Consider the following 26,871-nt stretch of genomic DNA (forward strand, 5'->3'; position numbering starts at 1 on the left):
ATATATATATATGATTTTATAGAAATCAAAAGCAATTTGTTTATTGTATTTTCTTTTTTATTTGTATTAATTCTGTGCTGACTTTAAACAGAAATAATGTTAAAACCTTCTAACACTAGAAAAATATATGATTTCATAGAAAAATGTATTATAAATTTTAGGATTCAACTTAAAACTATAAACAAAAATATGGAATTTCAAATAAAAATATTTATGTAGGTTAGAATTGAAATATGTATAAAAAATGTTGTGATCATAAATTTTTCCTAATATTTACAAAATTCTGTCTTTAGCCATGAACAATTCCATGTACTAGTATTTATTTTTTTGTATTCCTGTGTGTCTGTCTGTCTGTCCCTATTGTCTGTGACAATAATGTCATATCTAGGTTACTGCTTGTTTTTTTTTCAATTCAAATAAAACTTTACATAAATAACTGTAAATTCAATATTGAACACATCCAAAAATAAAACATGCATATCCTTAATTATTCCCTCTGAAGAAAACACTCATTTATATATTTGATAGCATAACCAACATCACCTAACTTTAAGAAATTAAATGTGTTCACTGTTGCGTATACCTACTTTTTAATTAATTTTGAGTTAAAAATAAATTGATTCACTTTCTTCTCTCTTTTTTATAATATTAAAAAAACATACATGTATAGCACACATAACCTAGGCTCGTGTTTCCATAGAATAAGAAAATACAAGTAATAGTTGAGAAGTTGAATGCAAGGATTCGTTTTTGTGCATGGATCTAAAAATACATTTTAATATAATATGTATATATTTTATGTTCCAAATGAATAAACATAAAGTTTGTAGGATTTATGTTTATGCCTTATTAACTTATACTCATTCATCAATACTATCAGCTCATCCTCCAAATAAATTACTTTAAAAGAAAATAAGTATTTGAAGTAAATTTTCAGTCGGCATTAACGTCTAAATTAACAAATTTTATTGTTTTTTGTACATTTTCACTTCGTGATTGCTTCATTTTTTAAAAGCCGACAATCAAAGGGTTCCTGGTATACTTTACATACCAAACCATCTTATATTCACGTAGTATGACTTAAGAATGTTCCTTCATATGCAAGAGTCCATTAGAATTCAGGCTCGAGGGTATACTGATGAATGAGCATTTCTAGAAGTGCAAGTATTGCATTTAATTGCTTAAGGGACGAAATTCAACTGGCAATTTACCACACTGAGAGACCTAATCCAAAATGCACTCAATGTGCTCACTATTTGGGCTGATCACTGCAGACTTTAGTATTAATCCTCAAAAACCACAGAAATACAAAATCCCAGTAATTGTAAAGGGTGATTTTTTTGAGGTTAGGATTTTCATGCATTAGTATTTGACAGATCACGCGGGATTTCAGACATGGTGTCATAGAGAAAGATGCTCAGTATGCTTTGACATTTCATCATGAATAGACTAACTAACGAGCAACGCTTGCAAATCATTGAATTTTATTACCAAAATCAGTGTTCGGTTCGAAATGTGTTTCGCGCTTTACGTCCGATTTATGGTCTACATAATCGACCAAGTGAGCAAACAATTAATGCGATTGTGACCAGGTTTCGCACTCAGTTTACTTTATTGGACATTAAACCAACCACACGAATGCGCACAGTGCGTACAGAAGAGAATATTGCGTCTGTTTCTGAGAGTGTTGCTGAAGACCGTGAAATGTCGATTCGTCGCCGTTCGCAGCAATTGGGTTTGTGTTATTCGACCACATGGACGATTTTACGCAAAGATCTTGGTGTAAAACCGTATAAAATACAGCTCGTGCAAGAACTGAAGCCGAACGATCTGCCACAACGTCGAATTTTCAGTGAATGGGCCCTAGAAAAGTTGGCAGAAAATCCGCTTTTTTATCGACAAATTTTGTTCAGCGATGAGGCTCATTTCTGGTTGAATGGCTAGGTAAATAAGCAAAATTGCCGCATTTGGAGTGAAGAGCAACCAGAAGCCGTTCAAGAACTGCCCATGAATCCCGAAAAATGCACTGTTTGGTGTGGTTTGTACGCTGGTGGAATCATTGGACCGTATTTTTTCAAAGATGCTGTTGGACGCAACGTTACGGTGAATGGCGATCGCTATCGTTCAATGCTAACAAACTTTTTCTTGCCAAAAATGGAAGAACTGAACTTGGTTGACATGTGGTTTCAACAAGATGGCGCTACATGGCCATTTTGAGTGAAAACTTCGGAGAACAATTCATCTCAAGGAATGGATCGGTAAGTTGGCCACCAAGATCATGCGATTTGACGCCTTTAGACTATTTTTTGTGGGGCTACGTCAAGTCTTAAGTCTACACAAATAAGCCAGCAACTATTCCAGCTTTGGAAGACAACATTTCCGAAGAAATTCGGGCTATTCCGTCCGAAATGCTCGAAAAAGTTACCCAAAATTGGACTTTCCGAATGGACTACCTAAGACGCAGCTGCGGTCAACATTTAAATGAAATTATCTTTAAAAAGTAAATGTCATGGACCAATCTAACGTTTCAAATAAAGAATCGATGAGATTTTGCAAATTTTATGCGTTTTTTTTTTTAAAGTTCTCAAGCTCTTAAAAAATCATCGTTTACCTCCTTCAATAAAAGGTTTACCACACATTTTTCCAATGAAGCCAAATATCTTGGTCTGATATTGGACAAAAAATTAAGTTGGCAACTTTATATACAGGAAATAGTTAAAAAAAGCTACAGTTGCACTTTTCTTTTGCAAGAAAACCATAGGAAGCAAATGGGGTTTTCAACCACGCATAACCTATTGGCTATACACATGGGTCATCTGACCATTACTTATGTAAGGAGAGAGTACAGCTATAAGACTCAACGCCTCATCTCAATGGACCAACAACAATTTGGGACACTCCATCATTTTAAACCTCTTTGGTTATATACTAAAGTACATAGACTTTACTGCTCGAAAACCTCTATTATTCCATCCAGAGATGAATGGGAAGACACAAAACTCCTGGATAACAAAAGCATGCATTTTTATACAGATAGATTCAAGACAAATGAGGGAGTTGGTATTGGTGTGTACTCAGAAAAGCTTAATCTAAGCATCTCATTCCGCCTCACTAATCATTGTAGCGTCTTCCAAACGGACATTTTAGCGATCAAAGAGGTTATCTCCTGGCTAGGAGAAGACATGATATCAACTTCTTATATCCCCATCTTCCCTGACAGTGAGGCTGCTTTTTAATCTCTTGACGGTGTCTCAACCAAATCTCAAACGGCCCTCGATTGTCGATCATCACTTATGGAGATGGCGCAGCAATTTAACATTTACCTCTGTTGGGTGCCGGGCCACAGAGACATCACAGAAAATTGTAGAGCCCATGAACTCGCTAAAAATGGAACCGTCATACCTATTTCACCTAAAGGGGAGAAGATAGGTATACCGATAGCTACATGTAAAGTTATGCTAAAAGAAACAGCTTTTGCGATAGCAAATTCTAGGTGGCACTATTTACCAACATGCGCAGCTACAAAACTCATATGGTCTTCACTGGACCTAAAGGACTCTAAAGGCTTGTTATCTCAAAGCAGACTTCATATTAACTCCTTAATATGTGTCCTTACGGGATACTGTCTTATAGGCAGACACGCAATACCACTTGGTGAAGCCTCAAATGACATCTGCAGGAGCTGTATGGACGAATAAGAAGAGGAAACAATCTCTCACCTTCTCTGCTTTGCTCTTTCACTAAGACGCAAACTTCATCTGGAAAATACTCTTTTGATAATTCCAGTGAACTATCTTAAAAGTATATTAAATATCTTCTTCGCTTTATAAAAAGCTCAAAATGATTCGACTAGTAAGAAGTAATTCTCTAGATTCATGTGGTATCACAATGTGCCTTTTCTTTTGGCCTAAGTGTGTGCATTTTGAATCAACAGCCACATTAACTTAACCTTACCTAACCTAGGTCCGTTTATACAGAGTCTTATAAGAGGGACGCTACAAAAGTAAAGCGTAAGCTTTGCCATTATTCAAATTTATTACCAAAATTCGGAGTCAGTGGCCTCAACGTTAAGAGCGCTGGGTCCAATTTATGGTCGTTATAATCGTCCTAGCAGTTTAACAATTAAGCGTCTAGTGGAAAAATTTGAATCCACAGGTAAAATCCAAATTGTCCTCGTGCCAGTGAAACAAATAAGTGCAGGTATTGTTAAAAATATAGCTGCCTCTGAGGCTTCAGTTGCAGAAAGCCCAAATATGTCTCTCACATGTCGTTCTCAAGCGTTGGGTATCTCTGTGACGTCGTTGTGTGAAAAATTATCTTCAGCGATGAGGCTCATATTTTGCTAAATGGCTTTGTTCAATGAACAAAATATGCGGTATTGTTTAGGCAGCAATTCATACGCAATACTCTTATATGAATCATCATTGCATCCCGAAAATATTACGGTTTGGTGTGGTTTCTGGTCCGGGGCGGCGGAAACCAAGTTTGGAGAACGTGTTATCTCACGAAATGTTAAAGTCGCTTGGCCGCCTTGTTCGTGTGATTTGACATCGTCCAGTGGAGCTACGTCAAATCTACGTGAACTATGCTTACGAGTCAGCGACAATTGATGAACTTCGTAGGAATATCGAACATGAATTTTCAGCAGTATCGGCCGATTTATGCTTGAAAGCGTGCCCGTGGTGGCCATGTAGAAGAAATCGAGCTCCATTCATAATGAAATCAAACGTTCTTTAGCAGGAATAAAGAATTTTATAGATATTCTAAACTGTTTTTGTTATATTTAAAACAAAACGTTTGTTGCGCTCTTATTGAAAAATCCAATAGAACCGAAGCCTATGTTGAGAATATGGAAAAACCACTTCTCCAAATTATGTAACGGCATGATGGTTAGTGCATTGGACTGTAATTTTCTAATAAATACAGAAATAAATAAAATATAAATTGAAGTAAAATAGATCTTAGGGCCGAAAGGCATTAGTATTAAGTGTTATAGTTTAACTTAGAGTGTCCGTATAGGACCATTAAGTTAGTTGTAAGTAATGGATAATTAGGCTAGTTTTATGAATTTTTGTCTAGCTTTAAGATAGGTTTAAGATTGAATAAATAAAAATGAATTTGAAAAAAAAGTGCGTTGGACTGTCATGCCAGAGGTCTATGGTTCGATCCCTGCCTATGCCATCTCAAGTTTTTTTTACAAGTATTACCTCTTGCGAGGTGAAGTTAACCCTCTAACCTCTTGGAGGGCAACATTCGCCACGTTATTGTCTTCGAAAATTGGACTTTTAGATACGATTATCGGTCGTATGCAAAAAATTGTATCAAATTCATAATGCCAGAAGATTATCTTTCGAATAATTTATATTTCATGTCAATAAAAAAAAATTGTCTTTGTTTCATTATATTCCAAAGTTCTTTAATTCTAAAATAACAACTTGTACATACGGTATGTATGATAGGTAAAGACCTAGTTAAAGTTGCATTCAAAATGTCATAGAAGACATAATTCTCAAAACATACATGAAGTTCAAGCAAAAAACCTTCGTCAACAGAGCAACAAGTAATTTTAAACAAAAAGAAACAATCAAGAGAAAAATATGGATCAACAAACCCCAAAATCATATTATTCTGCAAACAGAAAAACAATTTACAGAATTGCATACTATTTCCTTCAAGCAATATGAACTTCATAAAGTCCTTTTTTACAAGGCTCCTTAAGGAGTAAAAAATGAGTAAAGCGATTTTTATTCTTAGTTCACAAGTTAGTTCCAGAGATTTCCTCTTTAATCACTTTCCACTGATGCAGCATTTTAGTCTTCTAGTTTTTCGAACTAATTTAACACTAAGTTGACGCTATGTCAATGAATAGCGCATTTACCCCGTGGCTTCATCAAAAGCAAAAGTCCTTCTGATGTTTAATTTTGTTGTTATGTTTCTGTTTTTTTTCTTCTTTCCTCTTCTATTGAAGTTTTTGAAAAGTTGTTGCTCCTTTCAGTTGTCACCGTTTAACGCAAAGCAGTCTCTTTTTCTGCTATCTGCTTTATCTCTCTATTTACTTGTTTTTCTTTTTTGTTATCTATTTTAAGGACTTCGTGTTGCCCTTTATCGTTACAAGATAAACCAACACAAGAAGATTACACTGATGAGTGTTGGATAAATATTTGCTTGGAAAATACACCGATAACTGTCACAAGGCCAAGGATGGGAAGGGAAATGATGAGAACTCCTCGGAACTGGTAGCTAGGAACTGCGAACGGGAAGGATATGCGGAGGCTTCAGCAGAGGCTGTGTGACGTCAGAAAGACATAAAACATGAACAAAGATAACAAAACAAACAAAAAAAACACAGAAAAAGCAAACGAAGAAAATGAATCGAAACACACGCTGACAAAGAGCTCAACTTTTAAGCTCTTAAGTAAACAGATGATTTTTCTCATCTTTCATTCGAAGCACAGTACAGTTCGAAGCAGAACAGCACAGAACCGTAGTTATTCCTGGAGTTGTTGTGTGTCGTGTGTAATTTATATATAGACTATAGAAAGTCCTGTCAGGAATATTGCTTTCCTGTTGTACATGAGTATGTTGGAAGGTATATTATCCTGTCGTCTGTCTCTATACACAAAACTAAATGGGTAGAATATCAAACCGATATTGAGCTCTTCTATAAACTGTTTTTGTACGTAGAGCGTCCTCCAGCTCCTGTTCGTATTCCATGGGAAATCAACGGGATGTTTTCATTTTCATCTTCGATTGAGGTGGATTGAGTGTATTATGATGGGAGATATGGTTTATCAAGGATTGAAGCAAAAAGGGGAGAGGGCAGACATTTCTCTGAATACCGAAATGAATTGGCTATGAATGCATGCTCGCGGGCATTTTCCTGCCCTCTATTCATTCCTTCATTCATTTGTTCGTCTGTTCGTTCGTTCTGATGGTCTTCTATTGAAATCCATCAAAGAGATTGCTTTATCGACACGTTTATTAAGCTTGTTCTTCTTGTTTTGTCTGTTTTGTGATGTTTTCTGAGTTTTTGTATTATATACAGTGTTACAAAGTATCTTAAGTTGTTATTTAAGGACTATCTTCTTGTTATTCCTTATTTTTTTTTTTTGGGTGGAATGTAAGTATAAAGCGATGCTCATCACTTCGCATTTTATGGCTTTATTGAATTGAAATCAATCACTTTATTTGTATGAGTAGAGTATCATATCGTATTTTGATGTTTTTGTATTTGATAAATCGATGTTTAATGGATGAATTGATCAATTTAAATTGTTTGAATATTTATAAGTTAATTATTTATCATCGGGTATTGAACTTTCAATTCAAAGAAAAATCTATAACAGCAACAGATGAAATATTGGAAGAGATTGGTTAATTATGTGTCGGGATTAGCATTGCTCTTTAAAGTACCTACTTCAATTGCTTATTTGATAACATATTTTAAATTGTATTAATATTTTACCATATTCATTCATTCATTAAAACTCTTTGGAGGATTTTAAGGACTTCTTCAAGTTTAGAGAGAGATAATTTTCAATAGTTTGGCCTTTGGTCAAAATACTGTTTTTACCGCTTTAGGAAAATATTCGTTTGTTTCTTTTATTGTAAAAAATTCTTTTGAGAACCGATATATATAAAAATATATTTATTTGATTATTATTTTAAATGTTGACTGCTTGGCTACTGAAGAAAACTTAGAGGAGCGACGGAGTCAAGTAAGTGGGTGTGTTCCCAAAAACGGGAGTTTAAATCACTGCGATTCATGTCTCCTTACAAATTTTTGGCTTCCACAAAATGAAATCAGTATCCCGTTATGAATTTTCGGTCGTCCCCCAAAAACACCCCTTCCCTATATTATCTCTAAGCACAATTAACCTAATACACCCGCCACGCAGGCGAGTTCCTGAGTAATATAAAGGCAAACTTCGTTCTTGTTGATTCTCATTGATTAGTATAACACATTACTATGGATTTTAAAATAAATTTAATTATTTATTTTTACATGCTTAAGTTAATTTTAGTATTTTCATTTTATTATCTGAACTAAGAAAAGGTTCCTATAACATTAAAATTTCTTAAAAATTCTTCATATATTAATTTCTCATTATTTTCACTTTTTTCAATTCCTTTGAATTATTAAATTATCTATCTACTTAAAATATAAAATGTTCCATTAATAATCCTATTAAATGTGTTAAAACTTTTCACTCATTTACAATAAAATTATTTTTTATTTATTTGAATATATTTTATAAAAAAAATAAAACCGAATAAATATTTTCATTCTAGCCTATTTATAGGGAAAGATCATCATAAAAATGGAAACCAACAAATAAATCAAACTTAATTAATATAAATAAAATTCAAATGCATTTATTTACATGTTTATATATTTTATAGTTGTCAATATAAAAAGAAAACAAAATTCATCTCAAACATTATAAAGTCATGTACCCATAAATAAAAAATAAAAAACAAATCTACAAGATAAAAATAACAAAAAAAAAATAAAGTAAATAAATAATTAAATTTAATTTATTTAAAAAAAATCTAATATGCAATAAGTTTATAATTTAATCTCTAAACAATACATTTTACACAGCATGGACATCAAAAGCACTATTTACACATTAACCATAAATATATAATGTATCTAGCTATTGTATCTTTCTATTTAAAGTATATATACATAATAGATTCCATCAATATATAGCAAAATCATTGAAGTCATGCAATCCCAGCGGTGGACTGTACAGAGCACAGGAACAAGAACGGATATTTAATACGAAAGTTTAAATTTATATATCGTCAATAGTAACGGTGTCTAGTCTTTAAAGTGAGACCCTATATAGACACATATCGTTATGGTTTAACATATAGGTAGACCTCCTCTGAAGCTCCCTTTGCGTGTGCCCGGAGTTCTATTGAGCTTGCTTTGTGCCGTGTGTGTTTTTAGCTTGTCCTTTAGAGTCTGCATTATTACGTACATAGATACTATACATAAAATAAACTACAAAAGGACTTTAAATCTAGATAAAGGATATAAAAATTGCATCGCACACTCGCACGGCCAAAAATGCATTCGATAAGGAGATTAAATATTTTATGTGTAGTGTATGTAGTACAAAGCACTAAGGTGATGGGTGGGTGGTGCAGTATTAAAGTTAGCTAAGGGTTGAGCAATGGTGTATTTAGGTTCGGGTGCTAAAATGTCGGTCGGGTAGTGCATTGTGGAATGGAGGTTTGTTTGAGTTGCATACAACATTCACGCAAAAAGATACAAGCTGCATATAGTAGTTTTGCCGCACATTCACTCAACCGCACACGCTTCCACTCACTTGCTGATGCATATATACTGCACACTACACAGCAAACAGGCTATTCAAGTAGGTAGACGTAGAGGTGCTGCAAAAGGATATTATATGTAGAAAAAGATATATGTAGAGCTTGTCTCTCCTGATTGAGTAAGGACGAGAACGAAAACGAGAAGGGAAGAGAAAGTACAGGGGAGAGTTGGTTCGAGATTGGGTCGGATAGGGGTGAATCTGAATATGTTATTCTGTTGAAGTGGTTGGTTTTGTGCGTTTAGGTGCATTAGTGCCAGCATATCCTCTGGGTGCTTTATTAAAAATAACAAACGGGCAGCAAGAGGATTCAAAATAAAAACAGTAAAACTTAAAAAAACAACACAGCAACAATCAACAGGAGTATTTTGCCGTATAGTGCTCGTGTGAACGCTTTCCATTGTTTAGCTTTTGCAGGATATTTATATTGGTACCTACTATACTCTCATAGTATTAATGTTTATTTCTTGTGAAGTAAGACCCAACCAACATACAACAGTTTTATTCTACTGATGATGGTGTTGCTGTTTCTATTCGTTGCTGCTACTGCTGCTGCTGCTGCTGCTGTATCATCAACCCCTAACACGGTAGGTAGCTAAAGCCACTGTTACACACTGTTGCACACCACCCTTGCCAAGCTTTTTTTTTAATTTTTCTTTCTCTTATATTGTGAAAATTAAATTATGCAATTTTCTAATTTACAGAACTTTAACAAGCTATACAAAAGCGCTGCAAAATTTAAAATTAAAATAAATTATTTAAGTAATTTATTTCACATCATACAAATATTTTAATGCAATGCATTTATTAAATTAAGTTTATAAATTTAATATGATTATTTTTAGAACTAAAATGTATTAGTAAACAATGAAAATAGAACTTACCACGTTCGTCCATTGTATTGGCATAGAAACCATTTCCGGTTCCACTTTGATGTCTATGATATACATTCAATCTAAATGAAAGCATATTTTTGGTGCAATTTATATTGAAATTAAAATTTAAAGAAAACAAACAATTTTAAATAAATGGTATTAGTCTATCATTTCTTATGAAAAACAATAATTCTGGTTTTATTGAATGTTTTTTGGTGTTTTATTATTTTGTGAAATTTTTAAAAAAGAAATATATTGTCTGTGTGGTTTAAGTGTTAATGTTTATGTGTTTCATCAGCCGAGAAATATGGAAGTTTAGTTTAATAGAAAAGAACTGTCACGATCAAAGAACCATGTCTCAAACCATCTGGAAATTACTGTCTTTTTAAAATATTAACTAGAAGATTTAGATGCGAAGAAGAAAGAGTGCTTGATTTAAAATAATTACGTTGATGTCAGTTACACTGGTTAGACAAATTAAGACAATACTTTTTTAAAGAAATAATTTGCTCTTAATTCAAATTCCGATGTATATCGTTTCAGTCACATCATTTCTTTAGAATATGTTTTTTTTTTAAATTATTTAAGACATGGAAAAACGGTCTTTTAAAGCTTAAAACATATTTTTTAACAATATGTATGATGATTTAGCTAAAAACAAATAACTGTCTTCTAGATACAATTGAAGTTTAATCATTTCAGTACCTTTTTTTATTTTCTTGTTCAGTTATGAGTTTTCATTTGGCTCAATATAAAATTCAAGGAAACACTTGAATCATTTTTAGTGTTGATTTCGATTCCAAATTCAAAATATACCCGATTTTACATTATCTTAATTAACTTTCCATGGAAAACTATTGTATTTGGTTCTATGTGTCTTATTGAAAATTTGGACATTTCTAGACATAACATAAGTTCCATAAAATCTAAATAAAAGGTTTTTAGAAAAATTTTCGAGTATTAGGTTGTAGGTGATATGTGTTTTTTTTTAAAGAGCCGACAGAAATTTTTAATTTTAATTAGAAGAATAAACTTGTAAACACAAATTGGGAAGGCATTTTTAATAACAGGAATTTGAGAGAAATTAAAAAGATTGCCTATCCTCAAATATCTCCCGAACCAATAACTCTAGTGACTTCAATTAAATTTTGTATTATATATTAAGTGTGTTTTTTGGTATTTCAATACATCATCATCAGTTAGAAATTGCCAACAAAACGATCCGCAGTAGCCAGATTTTTGTATTTAAAAATTGGTACAGATGAAAAAAGATCTGTCAAAATAATAAAAAAGACACACAAATAGAAGAAAGTTTTGTGAAAATAAAATGTTAAAATTTACTTAGCAAAAAACTAACTTAAACAAGTAAAATGGACAATTATCAAGAAGAAATGGTAAGACACCAATTGCTTCAAGGAGTTTGTTTGTGGGCTACTACATTAACATTTGGTGTTAAAGCAAGCTTGAAGATCTCCCAATTCTTTATATACCTGGATCGACTTGAAATGAGCTTGATTTGACTCGATTCCCGTCGGAAATCGGAGTCGAGTCAAAAATTGAGAAGAAAAATTTGTTTGGAGGAGTTGCTTTAACAAATATTGCATTATGGGCTGTTTCTTTGCATGTTTGTGTACAAAAATATAGTTTTGTTTTAATCAAATTACAAAAAAATGGGCATGAAATAGGTAGCATATTATTATATTGTGCTGAACTAATCAGTTCTTTATTGTTTAACACTAATCAAATTATCTTAATTGCACTTCACACATCGAAAACATCGAAACACCATTTGCATTTTAGAAAGTGCTAAATCGTTTTTAAACCTTCTTGTGCCCACCGCACCAAAGAGATTTATTTAATCTAAACTGAGATAAACCTTTGGTGGAAACATAGACAAACTTAATTAGATTTTTATTGTTTTCTCTTGCAAAATAAGCCCACTGACTGTGGGATTTTTTTTTTAATTTTACTGAATATCCAAAACAATGTTGTTTCTAAGATAAAATTAGTTTGAAACTATTATTTTAAATTTTTGAAAAGAAGTTTGGTCAAAATGCTTTGTATGTTTTAAATTTTTTAAAAACATTGTCAATTCGATCTTTACCTAAATTTTACTGAATATTGAAAACTATTCTTTTCATAAGATGAAATTAGTTTGAAGCCAATATCTTGATTTTTTTTAAATATGTTAAAGTCAAAAATCAATTGTTAACAACTTTTAGTAATGTTAAAAAACGGTTAGTTTATTGCTTTTTTTTTTATTGTGACAGAATGGTATCACGTAACAATATAGCGATGTATCCATTTTCGGTTTCAAAAGTATAGGGCTGGAAATCACCATCTTTTAAACTATGTCTTTAAACCATTTATTTTTCAGTTGAAAGTCTGACATTTACGAAAATGTATCGCTAAACTATCGCCAACCCAAACAAATAAAGAATATGTATCTTCAGCTGAGGCTAAAACTAAGAATGATAGTAGTCAATTTCGGAAACTTATAAACTCTAAACGAACAACGCGGTGTATGAGTTATTTGGGTTCTTCGACAAGTAAAATTTCTGAAATGTGTGATTTGTTTGCGAGATACCTCAAATCAGTTTATGCTTTTGACATTCCGTCTCAATATCTGCCAACTAATCCTCAAAAATTTAGTCTTGGCAACCTTCATGTTAGCAAAGAGGAAGTTTTAAATGCTTTGAAGGGAATTGATGACTCCAAGTCTCCTGGACCTGATGGATTATCACCATTTCTGCTAAAAAAAGCAGCTGCTTCTCTAGCAGAACCATTATCAATATTATTTAATATTTCTCTTCAAAATGGATTATTTCTGAATGAATAGAGCGGGTTCCAAACAAGATATTTCAAATTATAGACCAATTTGTAAGATCTTAACTATACCCAAGCTTTTCGAAAAAATAATTTCCGACAAGATATTCTTCGTTGTGCGTGAGCATATATCAATTAACCAACACGGATTTATAAAAGGAAGGTCTACTTCAACAAATCTTACAATTTTTGTCAATTATGTTCTATCAAATTTTGAGAAAAACTCCCAAACAGATGCTATCTTTACGGACTTTGCTAAAGCCTTTAATAGAGTTAGCCACAAGCTTCTTCTTCATAACCTTGGATGTCTAGGAATTCACTCGAACCTCCTTAAGTGGATAGAATCTTATTTAACAGATCGAGTGCAGATTGTAAAAATTGAGAGTTCTTTTTCAGACTATATTCATGTTCCGCAAGGTAGCCAAATCAGCCCTCTGTTATTTCTTTTATTTACTAATGATATTTCTGAGATTTTTACAAATTCTCAGTGCCTTTTATACGCTGATGACTTAAAGCTTTATAGAAAAATAGATACTTGTCAAGCCTGTATCCTTCTTCAAGACGATTTTTCTAGACTCTCCGAATGCTGTGAATTAAATTATCTGCATTTGAACGTATCGAAATGCCATGTTCTTTCCTGCTCCAGGAAAAAAGATATCATTCATTTTAGCTACGGTTTGCAAGATGAAACTCTGCAACGAGTAATTCAAAAAATAGATCTAGGTGTTATCCTGGATGATAAATTAACAATTAAATCGCACATTAATTTTTCAGTAAATCGAACTCTATGCTAGGGTTCATAAGCAAAATGCCTGTGAATTTTCAGACATTTTTACGTTACGCAGTTTTTTTTCTCAATGGTAAGGTCGATCTTAGAGTATTGTTCGCTATTTGTTAATTTAAATTTCATATGCATTTATTTAAATCTTGTTTTTCGCATTTATTTAAAAAATTGTTAGTTCTAGTTTGTAAGAGTTTCTGATTGACTAATAAACTAAACTAAACTAAAATTGTAAAGACCTTCTACAAAAATGTTGGTTCTGCCACAACCACATATCGTGATTAAAGGGAGATTATGGTATTGTGACATAATCGTCCAATAAGCAATTGGCAAAATTGTGAAGAAATTTGAAGAGACTGAAATAGTTACACATATTGTAAGGCCAGCCCGGGGTGTGCATTATCGTTGCGCTCATCCTCAGGAATGAGGACTGAATATGGATCTACAACTTCATCCTTATAAAGTCCAGCTCACGATACAACTGAAGCCAGCTGACCATTCTTAACGTAGTAGATACGTCGAATGGATGCTTCAACAACAGGCGGTGGACGGTGATTTTTCAAAAAAAAAAAAAAAAAATTTCTTCAGCGGCGAAGAAAATTCCTCATTCGGTGAGTATGTTAATAAACAAAATTGTCGTATTTAGGATTCTGAGAAATTCCTCAAGTAATTGGAGAGAGACCATTTCATCCACAAAAAGTCACTGCTTGTTGCGCTTTTTGGTCCGGAGGTGTGTACTACTTCGAACGAATGTCACCATTAATTCGGAACGTTACGGTCATATGATAACCGACTTATTTGTTGACTGCTTTTAAGGAATACAACTTGAAGAATATGCGGTTTCAACAAGATGGTGCTACATAACTCTAGCGAATATGTCTTTATTTCAAGAGACATTTCCTGGCCGTGTAATTTCTCGTCTTAGCGATATCAACTGGCCACCAAGATTATGCGATTTGACACCGCTCAACTGTTTTTTATTTGTACGGCTACGCGAAAGACTATACTTATGCAGATTAACCTTTAGCTCTTGAGCACTTAAAAAACAACATTCGTCAAGTCATGGCTGACATAGCACCCAATATGTTTCAAAAATTGGTCGAAAATTACCTCAATAGAATCGATGCATTCAACAATTCGAGTGGTGGTCATTAAAATGATGTATTGAACTGACGTACATACCAAACTGACGCACGCAAACAATAAAATTATTTAGACTTTAGGGATCAAACGTCGAAAAATTTAACATTTTGAATCCGACAAACCTGACCAATTACAATAATTTCCTATGTTAAAAAACATATATTTCATCAAATGTAAAATATTGTAGTTAAATTTTTGTCAAATGACAACTTTTTTTTACAAAAAATGCTAATCTACAAAAACAACTCAAAACTAAAATATCTTGAAATCAAATAAAATTATTGATTTCAAACTTTTTTAATGTTACATAAAATTATATTTTTATTAATATATTTTAAGACTTCTAGCAACAGACGGGTACGAATATGGAGTTATCAATGACGGTCGCATATTCAATATATTTTAAAAATATGATGTGATAGCCTTGTTTAGAAGACGGATTCGTTACAAACAGAAATATTGCTTACAAAGGTTTTGCTTTTTTCTGTTGAAAACATTTTACCATACACTGTTCTTAGTTTCTTTAAAATTCTTGTAAAACAGACTTTTCGAAAATTTTATGAAATTCTATTAAAAGTTAAAATGATTATTGAAGATAGGTATTTTAGATTTAAAATAAAAAAAAACTACTTTACGAATTTAAATTGGCTCAAAATTCTGTATATACCTTTTGAAAATCTTAAAAAAGTTATATTTTTTAAAAACCTTGGCATTAACAATGAAATCAATGGTAGTTTAATATACGTGGGAGCGACAGAGTTTAATCAAATTATTATGTATTCCTATATTCATTGGCAACCCCTATCTAAATAAACAAAAACAAATTAATTAATTTGAATAAAACCATGTTCGTTCAACAAGTTTATTTTGTTTTCCACAAACATTTTGCTTCATTAATTTAATCAATTAAGAAACCACCAAAAGTAGGTTATAATAAGAATGTGGTATACGCTTTCGAGTGTCCTTGAAATCGAAAAAGCTTATTTGTTCTCATTTACTACCATCACATAGTTGTGCTTGTGCTATATACATGCACTCTATACATCCTTATCGATATTACTTTGATGCCATAGTGACAAGTTACTGTTATTTTGATGTTTTTTTTTTACTGTAATATACGTTTTAGTTATGTATACAATTGAAGATATCTACGTAGAGTATTGATGCCATTTTGGTAAGCCCTTGGTAATATTTAACTGTCAGTTGAAAGTAAATATTATTTACTTTAGACGCAACGGCTTACGAATGACATAATTTTTATTTATTTAATGTCAAAACAGAGAATTTAAGTGAAGTACGTCTGTGGGTATTTCTCAAACTGCCAGTTAGAAACGAAAAAAAAGAAAGAGTTGATGAAAAACTTCAAGAATTGAAAATTGAAATGAAATATCCTCTTGCCAATGAACTTGAAGCATTTAAAGCCTTAAAGATTGAGTAAATTAACCTTTAAGACTTACTTTTTTTACTATATTGTTGATAAATTCAAATTCATCTAATTTCTTTTTGACAGAATTCCTTTTTTTAAAGAATCAAAAACAATGTACATATGTATATGTATAAATGTAATCTATAGATTTATTTTGATTTTGAGAAATTGATCCAAAATTAATTTTAAAAATGTACATATCTGCTTTTGAAACATTTGTTTGCTTTTCAAAGGTTGTAAAAATTTGTATTTTAGATAGTGTTTTGAGACTGTTTTAATAGGGTAATTTTTAAGATGTTTGTATTCTATTTAATGGCCATTTTTGTATAGTTTTGTAAATATCAAATACAATATCGGTTCACTACTTTTGAGTTTTAATTTTGAAAGTCTTTACATGTCTTCATGAAACTTTAAACTCATCAGACTTCAACTTTATTAAAAATACAATTTTGAAATATCATATCAGTTGTGAACCAAATGAGATAAAGAAAGGCACTCTGAAATTTAGTACCTACTAATAGGCCAATAATTATGCAAAACAACTTCACTGAACCATTGGGGATTCGCTCATTTGTGTACACTAAGATGGTCTGGGAAAACGCGATAAATATACAAGTTTTTATGTACAAAACGAGATTATCGAAGCTTGTTTTAAATTTTTTACAGAAAAAAGTGTTAGCCAAAACCTAACATGCAAAATTCTTCTCTATGCTGAATAATGAATCTCAGGACTCAGCCGTTGTCGAACAAGTTTCAAAATGCGTTTGATTTGTTTTTTAAAACAAAATTGGTCAACATACGAGTATATAAGGATTTTTCTTTACATTTGTTCCAAAAACTTCCATAGCACGTATAATTAATATCATTTCTCTTTAAATCTTTAATACAAAAGTTAACCAAACCTTACTGTATAAACAACCCAGGTGATGTTCTTTCAAAGCTTATAGTGGAAAATCTTGGAATTTGTTATATGCGAGGAATTGACAAATCCTACAAAAGTAATTTTTGTCATGAAAAGTGTTTTTACAAATTAGCTGTTCGGATTCGGCTTAGAATTGTAGGTGCCTTCTTACCATCCGAGAACACAGGAATGGTTAAGAGTTGTAAGTCACAAGGCCCTAGTTCTCATCTGACGCAAATTCTATCGAAGTCAATATGTATAAAGTCAAATGAACGCAGGTGATGAGTTCCGCCTCGGTGCATCAATTTTACGATTAATGAGTTGATGAAGAAATATTTTGTGAAGAAGCTGAATACGAAGTTCACAGGGAGACAGATTATAAATATCATCCGAAGGAAGACCCTTAAGGACAAAACGAATGAAATTATGTTGAATTGATTCAATATGTTTTCTATGAATTTTCTAAGAGGGAGTCCATACTTGCGAAGCATATTCAAGATGAGGACGGAATTGGCAAAGAGTATCATAGGAATCATTAATCTCATTTGTCCAGCAAGCATAGAACAATGGCAATAAAATTAATATGATGTGTACATTCTAAGTTGGAACAAAAATGAACACCAAAGTCTTTAAAAGTGAAGACGCGAAGGAGTTTTAGCAGCGAAATAAAATATTCATGTCGGTAGAAAAAATGAGAACTTCACTTGTGCGTAGACATGACCATGCATCTTTAGAGAGGATGAACAAAATGGGCCAAGATAGCTTTCCTCAGGGACACCAGATTGAACAAAAAAAAGTTCTAACTGCGTCAGAGGAAAAAACTAAATCGAAAATTCGATTTTTTGAGTGTTTAATACAGCTTCTTTGCTGTAAGTCAGTAACAAGCATTTTATGGTAAAAGATAGTTTCAATTGTGAAGAAGAGAAAGAGGCTTCAAGGCAGGATTTGTCTTCAGATGGAATCCAGTCAATGTGTGGTAAATTAAAATCACCTTAGGAGTAAAATATTGGTGTCAGAGCAGGACAAGCTGATAAGAAAGTCTAATGCCAAGGAGAGTTCGCTATAAAAAGACTCTAAACTTTTTGGATTAATATAAATGTTTAAAATGAAAATAGTCTTAGTCTGCACCATTATCTTTAAATAAACTAATTCAATTGATAGTTGAAATGAAAAGATACACAAGAAAAGAAATCTGTATATTTTACCGCTATGAGAACACCACCACCTTAATCTTTTGCATTACCATAATGACGATCATTCCTGTGAACTTCGAATTCTTGACTGAAAAGTTCTGTGTCGGAAAAGCTTGAATTATGCCAAGTTTCTCTCAAAATAAATAGGTCGGTCGTTTGTAAATGATTGGGAGTCAAGAAAAATGTCAGTACTCTTATTGTGAAACCCCCTTACGTTTTGAAAGAAAAGGGCAAGGCTGTTTAGTTTTTTCAATTATAGTTTTCAAACAAACTTCTTGTTTTTGACTTTGTGTAAATTCTTTAAAAACGTGGGATTCGTTAGTAATTTAAATGAAGAAACAAAGCAATGTATTTGGTTTACTGATCTTAATACATCTAATGGATGAGCTACAAGGTATGCCCTTGGTAGATACTAAGTGAAAAGTTATATTTTCTAACTGCGTCTACACAGAACAAAAAAAAGTTGTCAGATTAACAATCGTCGATAGTCAACCTGAAATTTGGCCAAATTGTCGTATTGACAACCAAAATAGTTAATATGACAACCTTATTTTTAAAAATTGACTACTGGATAATCAATAGAACAATTTTCGATTGTCAATTTTGGGTAGTTAATATGAAAACTGGGATAGTCTATAGAACAACTTCGGTAGTCAATACGACAATTTGGTTGTCATATTGACTACCAAAAATGGACTATCGAGAATTGTTATATTGACTACAGAGTAGTCAAATTAGAATTCGGTTTTCAACAAAAATAGTTATATTGACTACCGCAATTGTCCTATTGACTACCGTGGTTGTCATATTGACTACCGTGGTTGTCATATTGACTACCGTATTTGTCATATTGACTACCGCAATTGTCATATTGACTATCACAGTTGTCATATTAACTACCGCAATTGTCATATTCACTTCCGCAGTTGTCGTATTGACTATTGACACCAAATTGTACAAACATTTCAGATCCCAAAATTGACAACCGAAAATTGTTCTATTGACTATCACGGTTATCGGCTGAAAATTGACTACCAAAGAGTCATATTGACTACCAAAATAGTCAATAGGATGCCTTTTTTCGTTCTGTGTAGACGAGATAAAAAAATAATTTTTGGTTTCAAGACAGCTTTAATAGGGATGGAATTGTTTATTACAGTTCCAGTAACGCAGTTACTATTGAAAGCCGAATTGTAGTCAACAATTGAAGGTATAAGGAGGTTTCGGTTTGATATCAAGTGTTGGGGTGATATTGACATTATTTCGTTTTGAGGTAGGGGTAGAATTTAATAACGATGGTTAGAAAATATGCACTTGATTTGGAAACTGCAGTGGTAAATGACTTTACTAGCTCTTCAAAATCTTTAGAAAGTTTTAAAATGCCATCCTTAAAAGAACACATTTTAAAAACTAGTTCGAATACACTAATACAGAGAGCTAATAACCAAATTTCGAATTGGCTATTTTTTCAATGAATGCATTTGTTAAACCAACGCATGTTGCATGGTAAAGATTAAAAGAGGATCCGAAACAGGCAAATAAAAAATTATTACTAGAACCCTCTTGGCAATTTTTACTGTACGAATCCATATATTTTGTGAAGACAAATGCATGATCTACGCTTGTAAACCGTGCAAACGCTTGGTACCCGTGGTTTCACTTACTGACCGGTACATTTTTTGTGGGGACATGTTAAATCGCTAGTCTACTCTAATAAGCCCGAAACAATTGACCAATTAAAGAACAGCATTTGCCGAGTTATTGCCGATATACGGCTACAAATTTTGGAGCAATATGTCGAAAATTAGACCTCCAGTTCGAGTCAGCTGTGGCGATCATATGGAAGAAATTATAAATAAATTAGAGTTCGAAAAGACTATTCTTCGTGTAAAGCAATTTTCATGACAGTTTGAAAAAACATCTCTGTCTTTTTCCATTTCAAAGTTCTATACCTTTAAGAAAACATCCTTTAGTTTCATCTTACGACAAAATTACTCAGTGCCATCGAACGAATGTAAACACCATGTTAGTACTTAACATATCAAACTAATCTCAAAACCTGACGTCAAAAAAATTGTCTGATGGTATAATGTGATTTTGGAATATATGTACGTGTAGCGTTTAATACAAGTATGTGTATGTGTTTTCTTTTGCCTTACAAATCCAATAACACTCATAAATTTACGTACAATGATGAATTTTTATGCTTCCTACTTTGAAAATAGTGCTCATCACTTTCATGTTCTAGTGGTTTAATTACATGAATATAATCAGGTGCTTCAGGATCATCGCCGCCGCCGTTGTCGGTGTCAGTGCCGGTGCCGGCATTGGCATCACCATCATCATCATTATTGTCAGTAGCACCAACGCCAACAACAATTCCCAAGCGTCGTCTTATAACATCATCTGCCTCATCAGCCGTACCATCGTACGTTTCATCACCATCACCACCACCGCCGCCGCCGCCATCGTCAACATCACCCCTCCTGCGATGGCTACCAGAATCAGGAGCAACAATTCCCTCATTACGCTCATCTGAGTCATCATTAGTTGCAGGACTATGAGAGGCCAAGGCTAAGGGTATCTTTCGGTTCATCCCAGACGATGGTGGGAATAGAAAATGTGGATATAGTGAGAATATTTCCGCCGTAATTAGATTCTCCTCCTCTTCAGCCAGGTAAACACTGTTCGAGGTTTCCGAGGAAGATGTCCGTTGGTGGGTTAGGTGGGGTGGGCCAAGGCCGCTGTAGGAATAAAAAATTATGTCTGCAAAGAGATGGAGAGATATGTTTTTGTTTTTCCTTCGATACAGAGATTTAAAGTGGTTGGAATGGAAAAAGGACTGGGACTAATGGGATTATTTTCAAGGATTGAGGTGTAGAATATATCGGGTTGAAGGATAATATAGGGCGTTATATATAAACAGAGAGGTGCAATCTAAAATTTTTGTGATCTTCTACTCTTCTCTCGTGTGTAAAACAACAAAAAAGTACGAACTAAGTGAAATATAAACAATGAACTCAAGTGCAATTATTGCATTTTGTGCGACAATAATAAAAACAGTGTGATTGAAAATGTGCTTCATACACAATTAAGATGTGAGTGCGTTTTTATCAGATAATTAATTTGTGCGAAGATTAATTTTTGTGAAATTAAAATAACAATTTGTGCGGCGAAGACAGAGAAACTCATGTGTTTTAAATTGATAGAAAAGTTTGTGCGATATTTCTAAAGCGATTTCTTTTACGATGGAAAATTAAGTACATAATTATCCACATGGTAAATGGTAAATGGGTTGACACAAAAGCGTGCAGTTCAGAGATTTTTTTAATTTCTCAAATTAAAAGTTTAAAAAACTAAAAGAAAAGTAAAAACAAATTAAAAATGATGATAGTTCGACAAAAAGAAACTCAAAAGAAAAAGATATCAGTTCAACTTAAAAAAGGTCCTTTAAAATAAAAAATAAAATGAAAAATTAAAATAATCTTCATTTTTGTTTCTTTTACTTTTGTTTCCCTGTGTTGAATGAAGCGTTGATTCATTTGTTATATAATTTTTGTTAAAATTGTTTCTTATAATTCCCCTACAAAAGATATAAATTTTCCATTAAAAGGATACATTTTGTAGATATTAATATTTTTTCGCACAGAATTTGTTTAACTTTTGATTTGTTTTAATATATTTCTCTTAAATTATATATAAAATAAAATTCATTTAAAATAAATTGTATACTCCTTGTTTAGAATAAAAATTGTTTGTTTTTTTGGTTTTTGTTTTGTTTTCTTCGATATAATAATATTTATTAAAATAAAAATAAACATCATTTTTATTGTTGTTTAAGATATTTTTTTTTATTTTTTGTGTTTAATTTGTGTGTGTGTGTTTTAATTTGGTTTGTTTTTGTATATTTAACTCACCGACACAAGGGTTGTGATTTACTATATTAAAAATTCGATCACAGCGCTTTTTCATATGATTATTCGGACAGATGCAACCAAACATTGGTGATAGGCGTAAGTTCGTCCATGAATCGTGGCAGGCCTCTCTGTAAATTTTTTCAAATGCAATTAAAAAAATAAACTTTAGTAAGTTTTTATTGATTAAAAAAAAACTTGTAATTAATTTAAGAATATTTATGAAGCAACTTGAACTTGAAAATATAGAAAGTAAGTTTGATGTAAGTACAATTTTGTATCCCTAACTTGATTTTCTGTGTTTAACTTTGAATTGTCTTTAAAAAAACATAATTGCAGCTCATACAAATTTGAATACTACTTCACGTTTCTCTTGAAAACCTTAAACAAATTGAATTTCTGCAAGGTTTTTGGTCTTTTCAAGTGCAAACAATCCCAACACTCAACTTTACTCTAAAGGTTTTCCAAAAAGAGACTTCATTTGTAAGCAAATTAATAAAGAATTTTTAACAAAAATCTGAACCATTGAGTAATTGTGGTTAACTAAACTTTTAAGCCCTTAAGCCTTATGACTTTAGGCAATGTAAAAAGTAATGGTTTACGTTTAATTCCAATGAACAAAAAGGGTCTTCATCAACACTATTATTACACTACTTAAGCAGCATTATCCTCAGGTATTTTTGAGTGATACCTACTTTTCTCAAAAGCTCCACATTTCTCACTAGCTTAACTATTTCCAGTCGTGAACTGACTTAACGATAACCCAATAGTACTTTATTTTACGAATTGTACTGAATTTTAACAATTTGAATGCCTTGTTGAAGCGTAGAACGTTAAGTTTTTAGTACAAGAATATTTTTTCTTGTCAAATGGCATAAGACAAAAGCTTTAAAAGGGACAGATCACTTTATAAAATGAAACATTATATTGCAAGAAACCTTTATATGCCTGACTCGTATAAATTTGAAAAATCATTTAAACTTCTCATCATTTTACGTTTGTGTTGATATTATTATGAATTGTATTAAAATTTGTTCCAAAAGACGCTTTCGCTGTTTGACAGTTGATAACCTTTATGTTGTTGAAGCTACGTCTGTCAAATTTGGATTTCATGCATTCAGTCTGTTTTGGCCAATCAATATCGACGCAGATAGCGTTTAACAACATTTGTAAAAGAAAACATGATTTACTAAAATTCTGCGCCTATTTTAAGGTCTTTATATTACTGTCCCTACAGAAGAACTATTCAAAGTCTCAAAGAGAATGGCGGTTAGGATTCATGTGTCCATGAACGGATAGCAATATGAGTCTATTATAAACAACTTGGTTAAGCCGACCAGTGTTATTATGCCAACCAGCATCCAAGATATTGTTACAAACTTAATTGTTTGTAGTGGAATGAGAAATTTTATCCCGAATGGTGTAAAATTTATCAAACCTAAAGAGATTTCATGGTTTGATTTGAACTTTAAAGAAGTAATTAGTTAGTTTCCAGATTAATAAGGCCAACCCCACTGAAAAAAACCAAAATAAGTTCAAACAAGCTAGAAAGACTTGTAACGGCCATATTCGACAAACCAAATTTTTGCATGGCCAGAAATTAAGGCAAAAAATACTACAATGCTCGTAAGGAAGTAAAAATGTCTGGTCATTTGTAAAAAACGTACGAAACACCACGTCATCCTCTGTTCCAACGCTCGTCCACAGTGACATTCCCTATGTAAGCTCGATTGATAAAGCCAATTTGCTTGCAGCACAGATTGCTGTTAATTCGCCGCTACCAGAGAGTGTCTTTAGTTCCTCTGTTCTTGAGAGCGTAAACGATTTTATGGGAACAATCTTCTTTCGCACTCGTGCAGTTGCAAGAGTAATGAAAGACCTTGACATACACAAATCTGCTGGCCTGGATAGCATTAACCTTATTGTTCTGAAGAGGTGTTGTTCAACCACTGTGTAAGCTTTTCAATCTTCCCTACTCTACAGGTCTTGTTCCAAGCGGATGGAAAACAGCATTTGTCCAGCCTCTTTCTAAAAAATCAAATCATCCTACTCTTCAAACTATCGTCCAATAGCACTCACGTGTCTTCTTTAAAATGTCATGGAAACGCTTATTAATTATCAGCTTAAGCAATATCTTGAAGAACGGAAGCTTCTTAATGACCGACAGTATGTCTTTCGTAGCAATAAGTCTACTGGTGATCTCATGGTTTATCTCACCGAACATAGGAACAAATTGTTACATAGTCTTGGAGTAAGTAAGATTATTGCTCTCGATATTTTAAAGTCATTTGATTTAGTTTGGCACCAAGGTCTCTTATCGAAAATGCGTGCATTTGGTATTGATGAATCCCTTCTTCATTGGGTTTGAAACAACCTTTCCGACCGTTCAATTCAAGTAGTATTGGACGAGTTCAAATCTAATATTCACACAATAAACGCTGGTGTTCTGCAGAGCTCCATTTTGTCTTCGACGCTTCTCCTTATTTTTATAAATAATCTTTTGTCTGAAACTTCTAACCCACTATGTTGTTTCGCGAACGACAGTATCCCCCGTTTTTCATACTCATTTCTAGACTCATATCCTTGTCCTTCGGATGTGGAACTTCAACGGCAGCGTATGATAATCTCATTAAATTATGACCTTTTCAGCATTTTTCAATGGGGAAGCAAAAATCGTGTAGAATTTAATACTTCGGAAACTCAATGCTGTCTCTTGTCATTAAAGCAAAACCCATCCCCGATGCCGCTATCAATGAGCGGAACTTGCATCCAGGAAACAAATCAACTTTCAGTACTCGGTATGTATATCACAGATCACCTCTTATGGAATTATCATATATTCGATATTGCCAAAAATGCTGCTAGGTGTATCTCCTCTTTAATCCTTCCCTATTTTCCTAAAGCTTGCACTGTGTTTAAACTTTAAACATGTTTAGGTTATTATTAACCCCTTGAGTGCCCGTTTATTATAAAAAAATCAAGTTTTGGATAATATCGGCACCAACAGATTTTGCTTCACATGCAACAATTTCAATTCAAAACATTGAAATTCTGCACTTTTTGAAGGTTGAATTCGCGCTACTTTATGAAGGTTTAAAATGGTCGCGTTTGATGTCAAAAAAGGTTTAAGACAAGACGATGCACATCATTCTAGAAAGAATAGGGAAAAACTTAACCGTCAACATTAGAAGCACAATCTTCCAAAGGTCATTACAATTACTCGGATACCCCGATGACATTGACATAATTGGGAGATTTAAGCGTGATTTCAGCGGTGCGTTTTCGAGCATTGCACCTGACGCGGAGAAGATGGGTTCAGTGGTCAAAGAGTTCAAGACCAAGTATATCCTGTCATCAAAAAAGGACATTGAACTACGTTATCTTGGACAAAACGTCACCATGAACAGCTATTAATTTAGACAACGACACCAGCGCTGAAATCAAACGAAGAATAACACTTGAAAATGGCTGCTTCTTTGGACGTAGAAGGTAATTCAGTAGTGAAGTCCTCTCACGAGCATTCAAAATTTTCATCTATAAGACACTTATCATCCCGGTTCTCATTTATGGTGCTAAGATCTGGACCCTGTCAAAGAAAGATGAGAGTTTCTAAGAATACTTTGAGTGAAAAATTCTTTCTATGGTTTTTGGTCCCGTCTGCATAGATGTAGAGTGGAAGAGAAGATAAGAGGACGAAATGTACGGGTTGTACAGCGACATTAACGTGGTTAAAAGAATTAAAGTCTAATGACTTCGCAAATCAACACTCAAGTCCGGAAGGTCTTCGAATCCAAACCAGAGGGACGACGCAGTAGAAGAAGACCGTGACTCAGATAATGCACGTAGATGGAATAGGACCTCAACCAACTTGGCGTTCGAAGCTGGAGACATATAGCTTGGGGCCGAGCTGGCTGGAGACGCATATTGGTTGAGGCCCAGGTACGCCCCGGATCAATATCTACCCACCCTTATTGAAAGACCCTTTAGGAAAAAAAACTTCATGAATTAAGATAGCCTCAAAAAGTCTTATTCATTTGTGTTTTTCGAATTTTAAAAACAATTATCTTAAATACCTGACGTCATGCAATAATTTTGGAATCAGATTTGAATCAAGGCCATCAAAACCCAGTTACAATATTCAGTTGTTCAGTAAATTTAAATTTTCATTCCTAATTTGTTTTTTTAGTTGAAAAGTCTCATGTTTTTTTTTTCCTCAAACCGAAGAACTGTGTCAATACTGAAATAGTGTCAGTAACACACTTACATAATTTAAATAAAAACAATTCATTTTGACACATTTCTAACTTGCCTACAGTTCCAAAAGAATCATCTACCTCCGAAATATAATGTGTACTCTTATTTTTTAAATCAAGATTTTCCCATAAGTAGAGAGAATGTTAAAGTTATCGATAAAAGATTGTATATAAATATCCTTAATTGGTCATCGAATATCATGTGATTAGAC

At 32.9% G+C, this 26,871-nt stretch overlaps 1 protein-coding gene across 4 annotated transcripts in view; it reads right to left on the reverse strand.

Annotated features, from left to right (window-relative positions):
• LOC129943330 (uncharacterized) overlaps nucleotides 1–26,871 on the reverse strand; it is a 371,384-nt gene that overhangs the window by 76,782 nt on the left and 267,731 nt on the right. For 2 of the 4 annotated variants that reach the window (XM_056052677.1, XM_056052678.1), the window contains exons 5-7: nucleotides 22,410–22,537; nucleotides 20,682–21,258; nucleotides 10,232–10,302 (exon numbers count right to left, since the gene is read on the reverse strand). In XM_056052677.1, the coding sequence (XP_055908652.1) occupies nucleotides 10,232–10,302; nucleotides 20,682–21,258; nucleotides 22,410–22,537 (776 nt within the window). The remainder of the gene's footprint in view (nucleotides 1–10,231; nucleotides 10,303–20,681; nucleotides 21,259–22,409; nucleotides 22,538–26,871) is intronic. The other 2 variants (XM_056052679.1, XM_056052680.1) reach the window with 1 other exon arrangement.

The sequence above is a fragment of the Eupeodes corollae genome, chromosome 1, assembly GCF_945859685.1.
Source record: "Eupeodes corollae chromosome 1, idEupCoro1.1, whole genome shotgun sequence".
Taxonomy (NCBI): domain Eukaryota; kingdom Metazoa; phylum Arthropoda; class Insecta; order Diptera; family Syrphidae; genus Eupeodes; species Eupeodes corollae.